Source organism: Melopsittacus undulatus, chromosome 6 (assembly GCF_012275295.1).
Source record: "Melopsittacus undulatus isolate bMelUnd1 chromosome 6, bMelUnd1.mat.Z, whole genome shotgun sequence".
Classification (NCBI taxonomy): domain Eukaryota; kingdom Metazoa; phylum Chordata; class Aves; order Psittaciformes; family Psittaculidae; genus Melopsittacus; species Melopsittacus undulatus.
This window is the reverse complement of record NC_047532.1, coordinates 56,797,232-56,815,878: the sequence shown is the minus strand read 5'-3', so window position 1 is coordinate 56,815,878 and position 18,647 is coordinate 56,797,232. Positions and strand designations below refer to the sequence as shown.

The 18,647-nt window shown below is 42.9% G+C and overlaps 2 protein-coding genes across 2 annotated transcripts in view; both read left to right on the top strand.

Annotated features, from left to right (window-relative positions):
- The window catches only part of DGKD (diacylglycerol kinase delta), a 59,957-nt gene extending 55,010 nt beyond the window's left edge, over positions 1-4,947 (top strand). The window contains exon 30 of the mRNA XM_031043653.2: positions 738-4,947. Coding sequence (XP_030899513.2) covers positions 738-827 — 90 coding nt within the window. The 3' untranslated portion in view covers positions 828-4,947. The remainder of the gene's footprint in view (positions 1-737) is intronic.
- A 3,784-nt stretch (positions 4,948-8,731) lies between these two features.
- LOC101881563 (vitamin K-dependent protein C) lies at positions 8,732-17,383 on the top strand. Its single transcript, XM_031043696.2, has 9 exons — positions 8,732-8,869; positions 8,966-9,049; positions 9,403-9,563; positions 10,499-10,523; positions 10,919-11,029; positions 11,723-11,863; positions 12,230-12,339; positions 13,262-13,379; positions 16,753-17,383. The coding sequence occupies exons 2-9, from the start codon at positions 8,983-8,985 to the stop codon at positions 17,319-17,321; spliced, it is 1,302 nt and encodes a 433-aa protein (XP_030899556.2). The 5' UTR covers positions 8,732-8,869; positions 8,966-8,982; the 3' UTR covers positions 17,322-17,383.
- The last annotated feature ends 1,264 nt before the right edge of the window (positions 17,384-18,647 follow it).

Below are 18,647 nucleotides of genomic sequence, written 5' to 3'. Positions count from 1 at the left end.
GTGACAAGAACAGAAAACAATCGTGATTTTTGATGGGGCTGCTAGATGGAGAGAATCTTTTAAAATAGTGCTCAGTAACCACAGTGTGCCAGTTTTCATCTCTGCACCAGGAGATGCTTTCTCTACAGAGAAAATTTGAAAGTGGTGGTTCTTTGTGTGTGCAAGAGACTTATGTCACCAGTCTGGTGACTTGCATATTGCAGAAAAATACTTTGTTATAAAGTAGTGCATGGCATTTGCTGAATGCCCGTTGGATCTTCATTTGTGATTTTTACCATCTTCCCCTTCTGAGGTTTGCTGTAGCAAATCTGTGTAGTTGATTTCCTTTGCATGCCAGCCAGCTACAGCTTGTGTTTTGCTGCATGGTGCCCAAGTGTTCACATGTTTATTTGACGTGACTGATTGGTTCTTCCTGCATGTTTTGGCTCCTAGCTTAGGCCCTTGAGATCTGTGTGCTCTTTTCTGTTCTCTTGCTTTGGTGTTAACAGTCAAAGCAATTTGCATTTCTGCAGTTGTTTATCTGTTGCTCTGTGCCTGTTCTCTGTTCATTACCCTGTCATGCTCTGATAGTTCTTGACACATGGTTTGAGGTTCCATTTATAACCATCAGGTTTGTAATCTTTCCAGTTGCTTTCCCTCTCTCTATAACTGCCTGACTAGATTTGTAAACATTGCTTGGCCACCTGCAATTTCCCCCCTACCTTTCATCTAAGGTAAGGTTTTCTCTTTTCTTCCAGGACCTGGGTGTGACCAAAGTAGGTCACATGAAGAGGATACTGCATGGAATCAAGGAGCTGAGCCGGAGTATTCCTGCCAGCGAGGTTTAACTTCTGTTTTCACAGCTTGTATCTACCATTCCCCCTAACTGCACAGCAGTCACCTCACAGAGCAGATGTGCTCACAACTGTCTCTACTGAACAGCCAAATTGTAGCTGTTCAGGGCTCATATCAACCAAGCATGGTGCTACCTTTTTTCCTGTGGGGTACGGCTGTATCCAGGCAAGAGGCCAATTATCTGCAGCCACGCAAAGCCTCCCAGAAGAGAATTCACTTGCTGTTTGAAGAACTGTGTCATCCGACATGGGAAGTTCTGGTTCCAAGTGACAGTGCAAGACTCCTGAGAATTACAACACAGCTACCTTTACTGGATAACTTCATCACAGTAGAATTATTCAGGGCAAAAGATATATTGGCCAGTCTTAGTTCAGGAGCATCTGACAGTCTTTTCAGACCCAAAACTTTTCCCCTCATCTGTGTCGCACCTGTATCTTAAAACATTTATGTGGGACAAAGCTTGTCCTTGTATCTTACTATTCCCTTTTTAATGTGTCTGTAGTTGCATGCAATTTGCATCAGAAATTCAAAGCCAGTACAGACCTCTTGCCGATGAATACCCAGTGATTCTCACTCACTTATGCCTTGCAACAAACAATGCATGTGGTTCAAACAGCAGTTTGCACCATCTTGAGGAGTCTTCCCTGGACCTGGCTCTGCTCTTCCAGCCAGTGGCAACGGTACAACCTGTAGGTTTTCAGGCATCACAAACAATTGTTTGTGAACAATTCCTGGCAGTAAGAAAAGATAAAATTGCGGAGAGCCAGATTACAGGAGATCAGCTGTGATATTCCACCGTCTGAATTCATCTTCAGGAGACCACATGAAAGGGAGAGGAATGCTAACTGCTCGGGCTGTGGAGAAGTGTAGTGTAATGGAGTGAGATATGGAACAATTTGTCTTAGGGGAGGGAGCAGCATGATTGGCAGTGTTCAGGAGTGTCTTCCTGCCCATTTAGTGCTACCCTCGTGGCCATAAACAGCAGAGCTGTTTCTTTACTTCAGCTTGTATTACAGAAGACTACTTCTGTCACAGAAAAAAAAAACGATATGATTTCTCTGTAGTACCTGCACCTTTTCACCTGTCTTCCTTTTAGTGGCTTTCCCCCCTTGCTTCTCTCTCTTGCTGCCTTGCTTCTTCACTCCAAGATGGATACCAAAAGATAAGGGTGCTGAACTTCTCCTGGGTTGTACCCCTGAGAGAGATAATGTGTGCTGTCAAACATCAGAGCTCCTGTAAGTGCACTGAGAGGAGGATTGTTACTGAGCAGATGAGCATCACAATGAAAATGGCAGTATGTTGGTGAATTGGCTTTGGTACCACCAGCAGTGGAGCATGGAAAAATTAGTGCCTCTGAATCAGAGTTCCTAGATGCTCTTCATATTTCCATGGAACTGCCTGACCCCAGCTGAATGACTGTTAAAGCCTGAAGACCAGCATGCTTAGTTATATTGCCATGTTTATCACTGCAAAGGGAATCTGGGGACATTCAGTTCTCTATAGCTGGAGAGACAGCAGAAATTTTTAATTACTTTGTCATTTTGTATGTATTTATTTTTATTATTATTACATAGTGGGACCTGTCTGGCTAAAGTTGCAGACAGAAAAATAGTCACATACATAGTGGCATAAAAGGTAATTCCTTGAGGACATCATTGTTCTTTTGTTATTTTTAAGGATTTTATCTAACTTACATCAGCTCTCTGCTCTAACAACAGTCAGTCATGTGATCTCATGTAAAGACTTGGCAGCTTAAAAAGGTTACGGGCTGATTTCATGATGGGCAAACTCCATTGCATTCTTTAAGATTTCACCATGGACTATTCTATTTGTTTATAACTAGTTGTCATTCATCCGTGTCTCCTCTCAGCCTAGTGGGTATCAGGGCTTGCTCATGAGAAATCAACACAAGACTAAACATGCTTGATCCAGCTAGCAAAATTTCTGCTATAAATACTGTGGGGACTGAGCAAGAAATGTGTTCAGCTCTCCCCAGCATTTGTTTCTCCTGTCTATATATTGGCAGTTGCCTTAATAGCCATATTTTTTCTCTATCAGTACAGGCCCCCTCACTGCACTGAATTCCTGAGGTATCAGATAAGTAAGAGATGTAGACATACTGTACTTGCCCACTTGTTTGTTAAGGCACAGAGCAGAGTCTGCATGAGAATGAGGAGAAACCTACACTAAGCGTAGCTGGTGACAGATGCACCTCATTGCCTAACCCCAGCAGCATGCATGGTTAGGACATTTGTGTGCCTGCCCAGGAGAGCACAGCAGGGAGCACAGGGCAGGTGATAGCAATGGAGAAGAGGTGAGATCTCTGTGTGTTCCTCTATGTGGTAAAGAAGCTGTTCTTACTGTCAACTTTCTCCAAGCAACCTCATGGTTAAAGATACATAAGCAATATGCATTTGCCTCATATAATTCCTGAGGGATTCAGTTCTTGCCTTGGTAGAAGCAGCTCCTCTCTGCTCAGAGTAATAGGGGAATCCAAAGACATTTTATATTCAGGCATGTTTCTTAATTCATGTCATATCTGGTTGAGGCCTGATGGCCATTTGCCATCGCTATGAGTGATGATGCCTGCATAGGCCAATCTTAATTTTTTTTACTTTTTATGATCTGTTGTGTTTATGGGTTCAGATCTTATTTGTGTACACACACATTTTATCAAAGGGTTCATAGCCAGTATATTCCTGTCTGTTGTTTACCAGTGTGGGGAGGGAGTTCTGCCTTCTTTTAAAATCTAGAAAATGGGGTTTGCATTTAACCTGAGTGCCTTTCCATATTTATTAAGATTTGTAACAAACAAAAGGGTCGTAGCTCTGTGTGTCTTGGAGTAATGCAGATTCCTGTTGCAGAATTTTTGTGGTTAGATGAGGAGAGTTTGTCCCAAACATCAGTGAGAGCTATCTGCAAAGTAGGGAACTAGGCTGAACTTCGGGCTACATTATTCCAAGGTCCTCTTATGGCAACTGGTAAGTTTCTGTGGGAGAGAAACTCAGGAAAGAAATAGGACAGTAAAAAATCTGCTGCTTTGCCAAAAAGGAGACTCTCCTGCAGTCTCGGGTAAAACACCAACTTGAGGGAAGCTAGAAGTGGGCATGTCACACATATGTTTAGTCTCTTGAAAACTGCTCCTCATGTGAAAGCCATGTGGCACCTTCTGTTTATTATCCCTCACCCTTGGCAGTGATACTGGGGCAGTGTCTGCAAGTGAGCTGGTCATACAGTTTCTTTTGCTCAGAAAGAGGTTTTAGTACTCACATTCTGGCACTGCCCTGTATGTTTAATGGCAGATTCTGGGCAATAATGTACCCTGTGTTGTGGTGTTTCAGTTAAATGGGATTGCATGCAATGGAGACTCAAGGGAGGTTTGGCCTGTGAAGCAGCTCTCAGCAGTGTCCTGCTCTGGGCTGTCTTTGGGAGGGCTGTTGGCCCTAATGCAGTCTCTGGTTTTGCTCATGGTATCGTAGTGGTGAGAGCACACATACCCTGCTGCAGCAGGAGCCAGCTCTTTGCAGCAGAGGGGAGCTGTGCTGCTGGGCCCTGAGGTGCTAGCCTGGCTGGAGCCACACAAGCACCCAGGAGCTTCCATCTCTGCTGAGGCCTTCAGTGCCAGTCCCGGGAATGTTGTTTCAAATCATATGGACAGCTTTGTTCGTTGTTTTAGTATTATTTAAAACTGTGCATACTATCTATGTGATTAAAAAAAAAAAGACTGTTTACACAAAACATTTTGTATCTTAAGATGTGTGTACTGTAAAAAGAAAAAGGAAAGGATGAAAAATGATGTTTTTCTACAACCGTCAGCAGTGACTGCATGTCTATATCATCGTCTACCAACCGTTGTTCCTCAGGGGTCTCCCCGCCATTCCTGTGATCCTGTCAAAAGCATAGGGAAGCAAGTGAATCCCTGTACAGTCTTGGGAAGAAGGTTTTGTGCCTTAAGAATGGGACCTGCTTCCCTCCTATTTATTGTGTTAATTTATACAGTGATTACCATGGAAATGTCTCTTGTAATTTTTTTGTACATAGTTTAGTGTTGATTGTTGTAAATAAGTTTTTCTTGTATATTAAGTAAACACATTTCTGAGCTTCCAGTGAAGATTCTGTTACTGATTTCATTGTGTGAGAGGGCTGCAATACCCATCTGGTGAAAACCAGCTAATAAAAAGCTGTTCTATGATAAAATGGCTTTATCCTGAGTTGCATCAGAAATTTAGAGAGGAGTGAAATGGTAATTGTGATTGTTGTACATTTTGTAACAGTTCTTTGCATTGGTTTAATTGGCACAGAGTACAAGACATCATGTAGTTTATTTTTACTATCTATGTATCTGCAGACATGAAAAGAAAAGATGTTTTAAACATGGTTCTACTGCTGCTCATCCTGATCATAGCTCCACTGTCTGGAAACCAACAGGTAGATGGGGAGATACTCTCAGAAACCCAGCAAGGGTGTTTGTTAGTTACCTCCATGTGCTTGCAGACCTCTCATGAGGTGGTGTGATGGAACCATGTCTTCCTGGTCACGGTCGTGCAGTTCCATGATGAGAGAGGAGCAATTGTTGCTCTGCTGCACTTGGGCTCCTGTGCATTCAATTTTTTGCAGGCAATATGTAACCAGGAATAAGCAAAAGTGCATTTACCAGAATGTGGGAGAAATTAATTTTCTTGTGAAATGTAGAAACTGACTAAAATGACACCTGTAAATTTGAAACAAAAAGATTTAGAGATGTTTGGAGTGAGCAGTTCATGGGTTAGTTTGTGATCAGCTCTCTCTTCCATCTGTACAGACTGATGTGTTTGTAAGTTGCTGACAAGAAACTTCAGGCATTTTAAGTTAAAACGTGAAGGTGCTTGTAAGTGTTCCATAGTACCATTGCAAAGTAAATGGAAAGTAACTTAAAATGGTTGTGAATATTTTCTATGTGAAAAAGACCTTTGTATTTTATAGTTAAAGTGTGGAGAGAATAGTTTATGTAACAGAACGTAAGAAACTAGTAATGTTACATACTGTTGCAAAATGAAAATGGTAAAATTGATCTTTAAAATGTTAGTTACCTAGAGAAGTAATAAAGAGAAAAAGAAAGTTATTGCATTTGCTCACACAGACACTAGACTTGAGTGTTAGGCTCTGCATTAAGTATTACTACAGAAAACATGCAAAGGAAGCAGCAGCAGAGACACAAAAGATACACTTACTCGTCTGATACTGGTAATTGATTTTGGTCTTTTACCTATTTATGTGGCAGAAACCAATAGCAAGAAACTCTTGGCCCTACTCAGTGCACTCAGTGTACCATTACTGGGATGTCCAAACTCCAGCTCAGGGCTGGTTTGATTGGTAACTACTTAATGCATCTTGGTAGGGTGCAGTGGTTTAAAAGGGAGGTGTGCTGTAAACATCTTGAAGAACCAATGAGGGTTTTCTTAATGTGTTCTGCTGGTGTTCCACTTGTCCTGATTGTTGAGTTGGTGGGGTTTATGTGTTTGGTTTTTTTAACACAGTGTAAAGTATCAGGATAGGTGAGGAGATCTGCTCCCACTGAATGGGCAGCACTGCAAACAAACAGGTTGAGAAGCCCTGTCGTTCCTCACCTGTAAAGCAGCTTCAGAGTCATAAGGTAAATTCCTCATTCCTATGGGGCCTGGTTGGGATGAATATCTGTGCACCCACCGGCTGGGCCTTGAGCAGCTTGAGGTATTTAGTTCTCATGTGGGAAGGATGAAAAGGTTTTCAGACCATGGAAAGTGACGTTTTGTTCTAGTAATACCTAAAAGATACATGTCAGTTCTGTAGCAGTTTCTGTCTGAAGAGTTCCAGCACTTGCTGGCTTACCAGATGACCTGGAAGGTAGTAAGTCTTTGTCTTCACAAGAAAGGAAGAAGTGGGGGCATTTGCATGTGACTTAAAAGACCTACCACTTCTGTTGACTTCAGACTGCAGCCTCAGGTGGGTGCAAGCATATACCAACCAGGGAAGTAACAGGCTAGGAAGGACTGTCATGGGAGCAGTTGTGGCTCTGTCACATTATTCTTGCTCCCAGGTTGCAGACTGGATTCACAGCACCACTTCCCAGCAGCCTGCTGGGGGATGTGCTCAGAACTGCCTTCCCACTCATCGGCTCTCCACAGAGAGGTGTTTTCTGCTGTCCTGGTAGTGTGTTCCTGTGATTATGTGTCAGCTATGCAAAACCTTGACCTTTTGTTTTAAGAGGAGCAGCCTAAGGAGACTTAAATATTCCAGCTTGGTTTTGTAGGGAAGCATGAGCGGGTTGGTTTGTTGCTGTGTGTGTCAGCTTGTCTTTCCCCTTTTAATGCCTGTTGGGAACTTTCTGTCTCATTTCAGATGTATTCAGAGGGGACAGATGGCTCATAGAACATTGTGTTTCTGCAAATCTGGCAAGAAATCAGTACTGAGGATGAGAGGGAGATCTTGCTCTGGCAGGGAGAGGCACCAGTGTGCATATAGAAATAGGATTAGTGCTTTTATTGCTAGGTGAATTGTTCAGATTTGTTACAAATTAAAAGATCTGTTGGTGAAGTAGGAAGAAGTGATGGATGCCACACAAGATTGATTGCTGAAGAGCTGTGATTTGAGGACTTGCAGCTTTACTGCCTTAGTTCCCCCTTCTGTCAAAATTTACATCTGCCTATAAATAATTTATAGAAATTTACATTTTAAATTTAAATTGCAATTTGGAAGAATTTGAGAGAAGTGACTCAGCACTCCTGGCTCAGGAGATAAAGGCTGAGAACACATTCTTGAGTTTTCCAGAAGTTTTCCTGTAGAAGAGGCAAACCCAAAGCATTTGGCTATTTTATGCACAGGGAAAACAAGAGGAACAAAGTGTATGGTGTGGTGTACTCCTTCCTGTCAGTTTGAAGGCTACATTGAGGATAAAGAATGGAGCGTCAGAGGTTCACAGTGCACACATCTTCCCCACTGTGAGGCTGGGTGCCGCACAAGTCTTGAATGGATGAACTTTGAAAGCTTTGTTTAGAGAGAGCTTGTTTTCAAGGACTAAGGATGGCTCCACTAAGGACTGATGGCTGCACAGGTTATTTGCATGGAGTTGTCATGCTCTGTACTGCCCGCGGAGGTGCTGCTGCTCCCAGAGAAGGGGACTCACTAGTTTGTACTGTCTCTGATGCAGGAAAACTTGTGAAAGGATTGTGGTTTTGCTCTGAAATGTTGAATACTCAAGGTTCAGTCAGAGGTTCTGTGCTGATGAGAGCTGGTCCAGTACACCTAAAGATGCAATATGCTGCTACAAGCTTCTTGCCCTGCCTCCTCACAGCAGGCAGCTGATGGGCAGGCGCTGCCTGCTCACGGCTGTAAGGGGGGGGGGGGGGGTTAGTTACCTTGGCTGTTGTGCGTTGGAACCTTGGATGAGGAAATAAAGTGGGAGGACTTAAAATAGCAATATGTGTCGGTTTTGGGGTGATTGCGTGCTGTGAGAAAGCGGTAGGATCTCTCAAGAAAGCTCAGCACTGGGTGGTTGCACTTATAAACTAAATATAACCATTTCTGCTTGCCAGGGGATTAAAAGGAAAAATAAACAGAACAGATTTGCAAAAGGCAGAGTGGGTGCCTCAGCTGTTTCGCTTTTCTCCTGCATGCAGGTAAATCGTAAAGCTCCCCCTGAGGGCTGTTTGTTTAGTGACTACAAAGAAAGCACTTCATGTCACTCCAAAGAGTAAATAGCTAAAGTTATGGATTAACTAAATTCCAGCAGAGCTCATGGTGGAAGAATAGATCTCGCTGGTTCACACTGAATAAAGCAGTAAGTGCTTCCGAAGTATTGTATCCTTTGGGATTTCACAGTAGCGTTTGCTTTAATGAAGTGTAAAGCTTGTCAAAAATGTGACAAGGGGAGGATGCTGGGGCAGACATGGAGTGTTCTGGGAGAGCTGCTGATGGGTTAGATGGATCTAACTAACCCGTCTGAAGGGCTCCAGTGAGCGGCTGCTTTGGAACTGGAATCACAGGAAGTCACAGCACAACACGGCACTAAGGGAGGGAGGTAGCAGAGCTCTCTGACTAGCAACTGTCCGCAGCATGGGGGTCCTGCTACAGCTCAGCAATGACTGCCCCTTCACACCTACCTTCTCTTCCATAGGTAACGCCTGCTGCAGTATGTGGAAGCTTGTCACTATAGGGGTGCTGCTGGCTGCTGTCTCTTCACGTGTCTGTAGTGCCTCAAGTAAGTTTTCATTTTAGAGATACCCTTTATCCTTTTCCAGTCACTGCAAGCACATTTCCTGCTCCTCTGTGAGTCCCGGGAAGTGGCTGGAATCACTTCCACTTGGGAGGGTTGAATTCTTCTAGTAGATCTTGACAGACCCAGTGCTGGGTTGTGCTGGCTGCCTGGTCACAGCCCTCATGGAGCCCTGTGAGCTGAGCACCACAGAGCAGAGGCCGCAGCACAGCACTGACAGCAGTCCTGCTGTGCTAGGGAGGGGCTGTTGCTCTGGTGAATGTCACTTGGGAAGGACCACTGCTGGTTTTCAGCCAGCTTGTTTCCCTTGCTTTGTGTTTTCATGTTCTTGCTTCCAGTATTTTACAGCAATAGAGATGCAAACCAGGTCCTGAAAATCCAGAAGCGTGCGAACTCTTTCCTGGAGGAGCTCAAACCAGGCTCTGTGGAGCGTGAGTGCGTTGAGGAGCGGTGTGACTTTGAGGAGGCCAGTGAGATATTTGAAACCAAGGAAGCAACAGTAAGTCTGGGGGGTTTAAGGATGAATGTGGGATTTAACCAACCATTTACTTAAGTATTTCAATGCAGGGCATGAGATCTTGCTGTCAGCATCAAACAGTCATCACTACTGACTACTAAGGTGCAGACATGATTTGAATGTCCCTGTGTTACAGTAATTGTCACATTACCACCTGTATGGCCCACAAAACTTGGCTGCTTATGCATGTCCCACCTGACCTAATTGTGAGGTTTAGGTCCCAGCTGGGTATTCCCAATCCCTGCTTGACCCGGTTGGCTATTCTTGCTGCCACTGAGTTTTTCACAGCCCTTTTCCCTCTGTTATCAATTAGCCATTCCTGGAAGCCTTACACTCTATCTTCCCAGTCTCTCACTTGTGCCTCACAAACATTTCTGTTATTACGAGGTTCTATCTCCTTCTCCAAACTTCATATTTTCAATTGGACGCTACCTTTATTGTCAACATCACTGATTCCTGCCCCTTTCCAAATCCAATTGTTGTGTTGGATTGGACTTTTTCTTACTAAGCAGAGCAGGCTCACCACATAGGATGAATCAGTCCTTGCTGTCCCTCAGAACCTAGAGTGAAGTGGGGTCTGTCTTCACAATGTCCATGTTTTGTCTAACTGGGCACAAATGAATTGTGCACTCAACAACGCAAGTATCTGGTAGTAAGTGACAGGAAACAGAATCTGTGGGGATATTGAGGGGTTGTGGTGCTGGTAGGTTTGCAAGCAGGGGAGGGGGATCTGTGCTGCGTACACGTATGTCTGGGTTGGCCAGTTTTGTTAGTTTGTGGTGCCAGTCAAGAAGAATGAGACCAAAGCTGTTGACAGGGGTGCTGTGTTCTGTTGCTGTGCTGTCATGATACACTTTAAACCAACTGCTTGTTAAAAATCTGCTTCCAGACTTAATGTCAGTTTTGTTTCTCCACAGCGAGACTTTTGGAGCAAATATGTAGGTAAGTAAAAGACTTCCTCAATCGCTTCTCTGTGTTTCCTCAGTAGTAAGTAGTACTTACACTTCCAGCTTCCATGTATCACATATTGATTCCAACTCTCATTCTCATATGGGGTGTACAAAGAATGTTTTCCTGTTCTATCATACAAGCAACCTTCCTAAAAAACTTGAGGTGCCTGTCATCAGTTCCTGGAGCTAAGGCACTGCACTCACTGCAGCTGTAATTTAGAACCCAAATAAACACCCTTGTCTCTGGGCTAGCACCATGGAGGTAGCACCATTATGTGTCAGAAACCACCAGTGATGCTTGGGAGTCATGGGGGGTGTCTGTTCATGTTCATGTTTGATCAGTGAGCTCTCTGTGATACAGAGACTGAGTTTTCCTGCCTGTTTCAGATGGAGATCAGTGTGACCCACAACCTTGTTCCAATGGGATTTGCAAAGACAACATTGGAAAATTTTCCTGCATCTGTAACAAAGGCTGGGAGGGCGTTTTTTGCAATTATGGTAATGTTGCCTTTAATCCACTATAAAATAGCATTCTTTGTGACAGGGGTCTCTGTGTCATAGAGGTTGACACTTTTGTCACCGCACAGTGTACTCGCTTGCTTTACTAATTGTGATTTTCCTTTTTATCTCTGCTTATCTAAAACAAAATGAACTTTGTGTTGCCATGGGAGAGGTTTGGAGATCTGAGATACCTAATTTTTTACAAAAATACTGGAACTAGTTATGTAAAGCAGGGTTTTCAGCTACTTCAGAACTGTCAGCCCAGAGATGATGGTGGAGTTTATTATCACACAGGGAAAAAAACAATCCACTGCAAATACTTCATTGTCATTACCGTGACAATATCTTCCTTGCACAAAAGCTGTATAGCATTTTTAGTGATGAGTGTGTATGTCATGTATCAACACTTTGCACTGTCTGACTTGTGCTCAGTGACAATGAATTTCCTGTTCTCTGGTCTACCTGCCCCACAGTAACCTGTTTTGTCCATCTCCCCGCTGCCACCTTCTGGACCAAGGGCTGTTTGCTGTCTCAGGGCCTGAGTTGCCATTAAAGCCTACAGCTGTTATCCTAAATCCATTGTCAGCTGTTGCTCACTAGAATCATGCTGTTGTTTTGCTGCTTTACCCTCCTGTGACTCTTTGGCTTTACAGCTTCTCATACATCTCTTGGTCTCCATTTCTTCTGCAGAAGTCAAGTACACCAACTGTTCTGTCAATAATGGAGGATGTGAGCATTTCTGCACGGATGACCCTGCCAACCAGTACCGCACTTGCAGCTGTGCCTCTGGGTATCAGCTGATGAATGACCATACCATGTGCAAGCCTGTAGGTACGAGGCAGATGTTCATAATCCAGATTTGACAGAGGATTATTCAAACATGAAATAAGATAGTTCTATGAGAGATTTGTCTGCAACGGACTTTGTACTAGCTTTCAAAACATCCATTCCATGCAAAGCAACTCCGTGCCTGCCTCTCCCAACTCCATACCCACTTTATGTCCTTTAACCTGTGTTTGCCTCCTGGAGACATACAGGGGAATCAGGAAACTGCCTCCTTTGCAAAGCACTGAGGGATGTCTGTGAAGTCATTGAACAGTATTGCCTAGGTTAAAGAGACAGAGGGAATGCCTTAGAAGGAGGGTTTGTATTGGGTGATCTGGTGTTTGCTAGTTAACTTCTCTGTGTCTCCTGTAGTGGAGTTCCCCTGTGGAAGAGCGAAAATGGACTACATTGAAGCCAAAGCAGGATTCAATATTCGTCTCATTGGGGGAAGAATAGGAAGAAGGGGAGACAGCCCTTGGCAGGTAAGAAAAAACGATGTTTTTTTACCACAAATATTGAGGCTGCTCCTAAACATCTTTGCCTGATTAGCTGCTTCAGAAAGGCTCCTACATTACTAGTGGTAGTGTCATATGAAACTAAGATTCCCTTAGCTTTGCTTTTTCAAAAGCAACCCATAGGTTGGAGTAACAGGAAAAATGATTTATTATCTTCAGACTCTTGACCTGTTTTTTAACCTTGCCTTGCCACCAGTGTTAAGAGAGAGGATAGTGATGACACTTAACCTACTCTGTTCATACATCCTGGCAAGGGCCACTTAATTCCTGCAGCTCATGCTACTGTGTTACAGCGGCAGTGTGGGGCAGCCTCCTCTCCCTTTGTGCACTGAGCTGTTTTTTATAAGCCTCATCTGTCATAAATCCAAGTTAGCAGATTTAATCAGCAAAATATGACATAGCTTTACAGAGCAGGCTGGGACATGAGAAAGGGAAAACTCTGTGGAGCTTATTGTGGAACCACTGAATGTATATGATCAGGGCCTGGTTCTCTTTGACATTAAAGGCCCTTTTATACCATAGCATGCGTGTTGCAGCCCGAGATGACACACTGTCTGTCTCTGGTGTGTGCTATGGCCACAAGAATAAACCACGAATATGAGCTCTGTGTTTCAAAGCTTGGAAGTATCCGAGTGCTTCTTTGCAGTGACCAGCATCATCCCATGCTGATGTGGGTGAAGCCAGCCCTCAATCAAGAAGAATGTCCACATTTTTTTTGTAGGTGTTCCACAGACAGCTTACTGTGCTTTTGTCCCACTGTTGAGCTTTGGCTGCAGTGAATGTGACATTGGTGCATCTGGGTATTTTGGAACCACAAAGAAGAATGTATACAATGTGTTGTGAGCTGTGCTCCATGCAGTGTCAGCACTCTCCTTCTCTTTTATTTCAGATTATGCTGCAAAATAGCAAAGGGAAATTCCTGTGTGGGGGTGTTCTCATCCATCCATCCTGGGTCCTGACAGCAGCACACTGCACTGAGAGAGAGGATGGTCTCAAAGTAAGACTTGGTATGGAAAAAAAGTCTGTCACTATGTTTTTTTATCTATAACTGTTTCATTCCCTTGGTTTATCATCTCAGGAGAAAGACTAGCAGGTTATGATGACAAAAATCTTTTTGGCTTTAGGAGTACATTGTCTGGGAAATATTTAGGATGCACCTTAGCACAAAACAAAAAGGTTTAGTAAAAATCTCATTTAATTTGAGCCACTATCAGCCTCACTGTGGAAGTGAGCTGATGTTTCCTGAACACTGATGCTTGTTTGTGAAGTAGCAAGGCTGTCTCTTCTGCTTGTGTTTTTCTGGTGACAAAACTATTTGAGGTCATTCCAATAGTGAAACAGAAAAGTCCTGATCTCAGGAGGAGGATGTCACAGCTTCTCTTCCTGACTTTTCACACATTTGAACACCATGATGAGAGTTTCACTAGCAAAGGAGGAAAAGTGCTGCAGAATGGCAATGCTGCCTTTACTGGCATTTGTGCTTTTAAGCATAAGAAAGTCTATGTCAGGTACAGTACTGCTTCTGAGTTAACAGACAAAAATAATCATTGTTCTATTCACACTTCAGTAGATTTTTTAATTACTGTTTTCTGTCCACCACTGGTGACAGGCATAACAGCTCAACTGTGCCCTTTCTTTGTTAGTAAAAAGATGGGTTGTTCCCTGTAGTTGTGGAAAATCTTGCAATTTTGTTGTCTCTAAATGTAGTCTTGGAAATATATTGTTTATATGCATGTTCCATATAGACTGTGGATGTGCAGATGTTTGAGAACAGAGGCAACAAGGCACATAGATATGGATATGTTAATGTGCGTCCTCTGTTGTTCAACGTAAAGGATGAAAGGAAAAGAATGCAATATAGCCTTGAGTCCTCTTAGTGCCAAATATACAGCTTTACTACAGAGGGACATCAAAGCAGAAGTGTATGTGGTAGTTTGAAAATGTGCATACAGAGTACACATCTCCAAGCAGTTCCATTTACTAGTAAGTAATTTTCTTCCCTTCTAAGTGATTGCCAATATGTATATTTAGTTTTAGTAAGGCCCAAGAAGGATCCTGTGCAGTTTGCTTGGTAAAAAAATCTTGTAATGTTTTAGGGGAAAAGCAACCATTGGGTATCATGTTTGAAGGCTCTGTAGTGCTAGATGTAGCTTTTAGTGTAACTTGAAGGGAAAGGTCAGCAGGAAAATGGTAACTACAGGACATATTGAGGCTGGACTTTAATTATTCCAACCTGGCCTCTTACTGCAGGTCTTTGTAGAGATCTATGGGATCTGACAAGCTTTCAGCTGGAATAGCCATGCCCAGAGAACTCTGCAGCAAAGACAGAAGGGTGAGATCTGTCAGGAGAATCCTGTGCTAGCCAAATACAAAGTGGTTGTCAGCGAGTGAAGAAGTGTTGGCGCTTGAGAGCCCTGATTTGAGAAGGTATTTTTATTGGTTTAAATAAAAGTCAAGAGATATCTCACACATAAATTTGGAGTGAGCCTACAGAGTAATTTATACTATTAAGGGTGATCAGCAACAGGGGCTCTAGCTGCCCAAAAGACCGGCCTTATTAATAGGGGAAGAGCAATTGTGTGGCCACGGAGTGAGAGTTGGTATGTATGAGAGGAGAACCCCTCTCATTCATCCTTAAGCAATATTGCTATGGTGGGATGGAAACAACAGAAGGGCCCTTCGCTGGTGTACTGGGGTGGATGTGTGCAGGACTGAGATGACCACAGGCTGAGACTTCACCAAAAGAGAAGAGATTTTCCTCCAAAAGATACTCCAGGTCAAGCAGAAGGGAGCCTTTTTAAGACCCACATGGTTTTCCTTTTAAATGTATCTTTTGGGAATTCTGTTGCCATCAGAAAAACATTTCTCATCAGAAAAATGTGTGCTCTAAAACCTGGAGACATCTAGTGAGGTACATGGAACTGATTTTGGAATGGAGACATGGCCATGTCTGAGGGATCAGGTGTGAGTCCCATAGCAGTAATGAATGCTCAGTTCATAATGAGCCTGCAGGGGTGGTGCTCAGCCTGCCTCTGTCAGGCTGGGATACCCAGCACTTTTCTCAACTCAGTTCATTGTAGCACTGCTTGCCATCCGTAAGAGCAAAACTGGAGGGGAAGCTTACAGCAGTTTGCACTCACAAGCAATAGTTTTGCAGCAGGATTCACGCAGATTTTGTGTCTGAAATTAAGTTAGCTTTCAGAGTAGCTGAAGTTGGAAGCCCCAGTTTAAGAGCATCCAGAAGTGTGTGCACACAAAGTCAGAGCAACTTGGCTGCAGAGTTTGTATCTGGAGGGATTCAGATAAGACTGAAAGAAGGCAAGAGTTAATGAGGGAGTGAGGGAACAAATTTAAGGGCTAGTATTGTGAAACATCACATTTGAAAAGGTGATGATAAAGAGCAACTTCCAAGTCACCTGTAGTGAGACTGAGCAGGAAAACACACTTCTGTCACACACATGCAACCTGGGCAGAGGTAAGGTGTCAGCCTCAGTGTCCTGCTACCTCGTGCTTGGATGTGTGCCTGCCTGCAGCTCAAATGTGTATTATGGACACTTCTCTGAATAAGTGTTTTTATCAAGTATATACTGAAGTAGGCCTTGATATGAAGCTTAAATTAGCCAACAGCACAGTTTGGAAATGTGACAGCCGCTGATAATTATTTTTGGGGTTATCTCTTCACAGCCTATTAGAGAGATCTGTCTCTGTCTGTTCCAGTGTATCACAATTTACTTATTTGTGCCTTTCTGGCCCTTTTCAGCTTAGTTTCCTGCTTACTGTTCCCTAACCGCTTGGCCCACAAAGTAGCCATGATCATGTAGCACAAATAACAACTGAGAAGTCTTAGTTAGTCAAAAATAACTAAATCTTGCCTACAGAGGCAAGATTTGAGAAAGAAATAGCCTTACCAGTCAGTCACCTTTATGTTACAAACCCTGAAGTTCAGTCATTCAGGCACTGGTTATACAGCATAAAGCTCACGTACTGTTGAAGTGTCTCACTTTGCTGTATGCTTGTTCTCCCAGCTTTTAACACTGACTCCAGGAAGATTGTTTTCCTCCTGAAGATCTCTCATGTGGCACAAGCATACTGTGTTGTGAACTCAGCAGGGCATTTCAGTTTCTCAGCCAATAACAACAGCTCTAGGGTATTAAAATCCAATTAGTACTGTATGTGTTCATGATATAGGTAAATATGGAAAATGCACATATTTGTCCATCTCGTAACACTGTTAACCTGTAACATAAATGAGTGATTGTCTATATTGCAAGAGAAGTAAAAACATGGAGTGCAGTCCTAAAGCCCGGTGTCATCCGGATGCTTTGCTGTTCAAGGTGAAGGAAAGCTCCATAGCATCTGTCATCTTGTTTGTTCTTTCAGGTAAATTCCACCGTCTCCGTCTTGAGGCAGATGAGCAAACCATTTGGGTTGATAAATGTGTGAGCCATGAGAACTACACCAAGGAGACATCTGATAATGACATAGCCATGCTGCACTTGGCTGAGCCTGTGATGTATAACAAATACACTCTCCCTATCTGCCTTCCTACCCGTGACCTGGCAGAACAGGAGCTGACAACAAGTGGGAAGCAGATGGTGGTAACTGGCTGGGGCAGCACAAGTGATGCTAACAGCAATTACTCTACTTTCCTCAGTTATATCCAAATCCCCATGGTTCCCCGGAATGAGTGTGCCCAGGCAATGAGATTTGCTATCTCTGACAACATGCTGTGTGCTGGGAGCTTAGGAGACAGAAAAGATTCCTGCAGTGGGGACAGTGGAGGCCCTATGATCACTAAGTATAAAGATACTTGGTTTTTGGTAGGACTGGTGAGCTGGGGCGAAGGCTGTGGGAGAAAGGAGAAGTTTGGAGTCTACACCAAAGTTAGTCAGTATCTTGAGTGGATTCAACACCACATAGATAAGATGTCAGCTTCTTGGCAGGGTTGATTCTGATACTGAAAGTCTGGAATATTGTGGCTGTGCGCTACTGACATTATGCAGTGTAATGTACTGTCAGATCTTCAGTATTAAATATGGAGTATATGTTAACCTCGTGTACTGTTTTCCTTGGTACCTGTTTTGTCTTTTTTTATTATTATTTCTTTTTTACCTAGTTTATATTGGTTAGTTTCCAGGTTATAGGGTTTATTTGTAGCATGGTCCTACACGAGGCCTTACAGACAAGAATGTAATCATTATTACAGCGTTGCAGAAAATAAGATGGTCCATGGTCAGGCAGCTCCATCTTTGTGTATAAAGTGACTGAATTGGTTGGGGTGAGGGATGGGAGGGGTCAGAAGAAAGTGTTTTAACAACCATTGTAGTGATATAGTTCAATCATTTCAGCTTTACTGCAACATATTCACAGTACCTGATTTGGTTTGCTGTATAGTTGTATAGTTTTTCTTTGAACATGATGGAATTCTAATAACACCATCATTGCCTCCACTCATTCACATCTTGCTCCAGTGCTCACAGATTAAGCTAATTCAGCAGGTCACTAGAATGTCTCCATTTTTTCTGTTCTATTGTTTGCATGCCTGATTTTACCCCCCCATAAGACTTCCTTAGAAGTCAAGGGGAATTCTGTGTTATTACAAAAAAAGAGGTTTAACTTCAAGCTTTTGCATGCTCTATTTAACTTAAGGCCTGTAAATCTTTTCTAATTAGCAAGATAAACAAATGCTTGTGTTCATTCCTATTCTAGTGAATGCAGTAAGCTACGGGCTATTTTAGCCTTGTGAATACTTACTGATATGGGTGTCTGTGTTTGCACCTGGGCCTGTATATCTGTGTGTATATCAGTAACTGAAATAAGCACAGAGCACCAGTAAGTTCATAGGAAGAGCAGTAGTCAAAATTCAGTTTAAATCAAATTTATACTTTTAATCTTAGCACTTAAGCTTGCTAAATATAATATACTATTATAATATTGTAGAAACAAAAAGGTGAAGGTAACTGCTGTAGTGATGTATGTTTCCAGCATCTCAATCAGGATTTGGATCCATCTTTGTATCAGTGAAGAGCTTCAGTCTGCTACAGTGATGAGATTGCTAAATGAAACAAACTTCAGGCACAATAACATTGTGTTAGGCTTTGTAAGAAATGTAATATGGTGCCAGCAAAGAGGTTTAATTCCTCTTGAACTTGTGGACTTAGTCTTGTTGACTTACAAGCTGCTTACATGTTTAATAAGCAAGTGCTGAAGTTGATTCATGTGTTAAAGTAGCAGTCAGGCTAAGGGCTTCATGTCGGAGGTAAGCTGAGACCGAA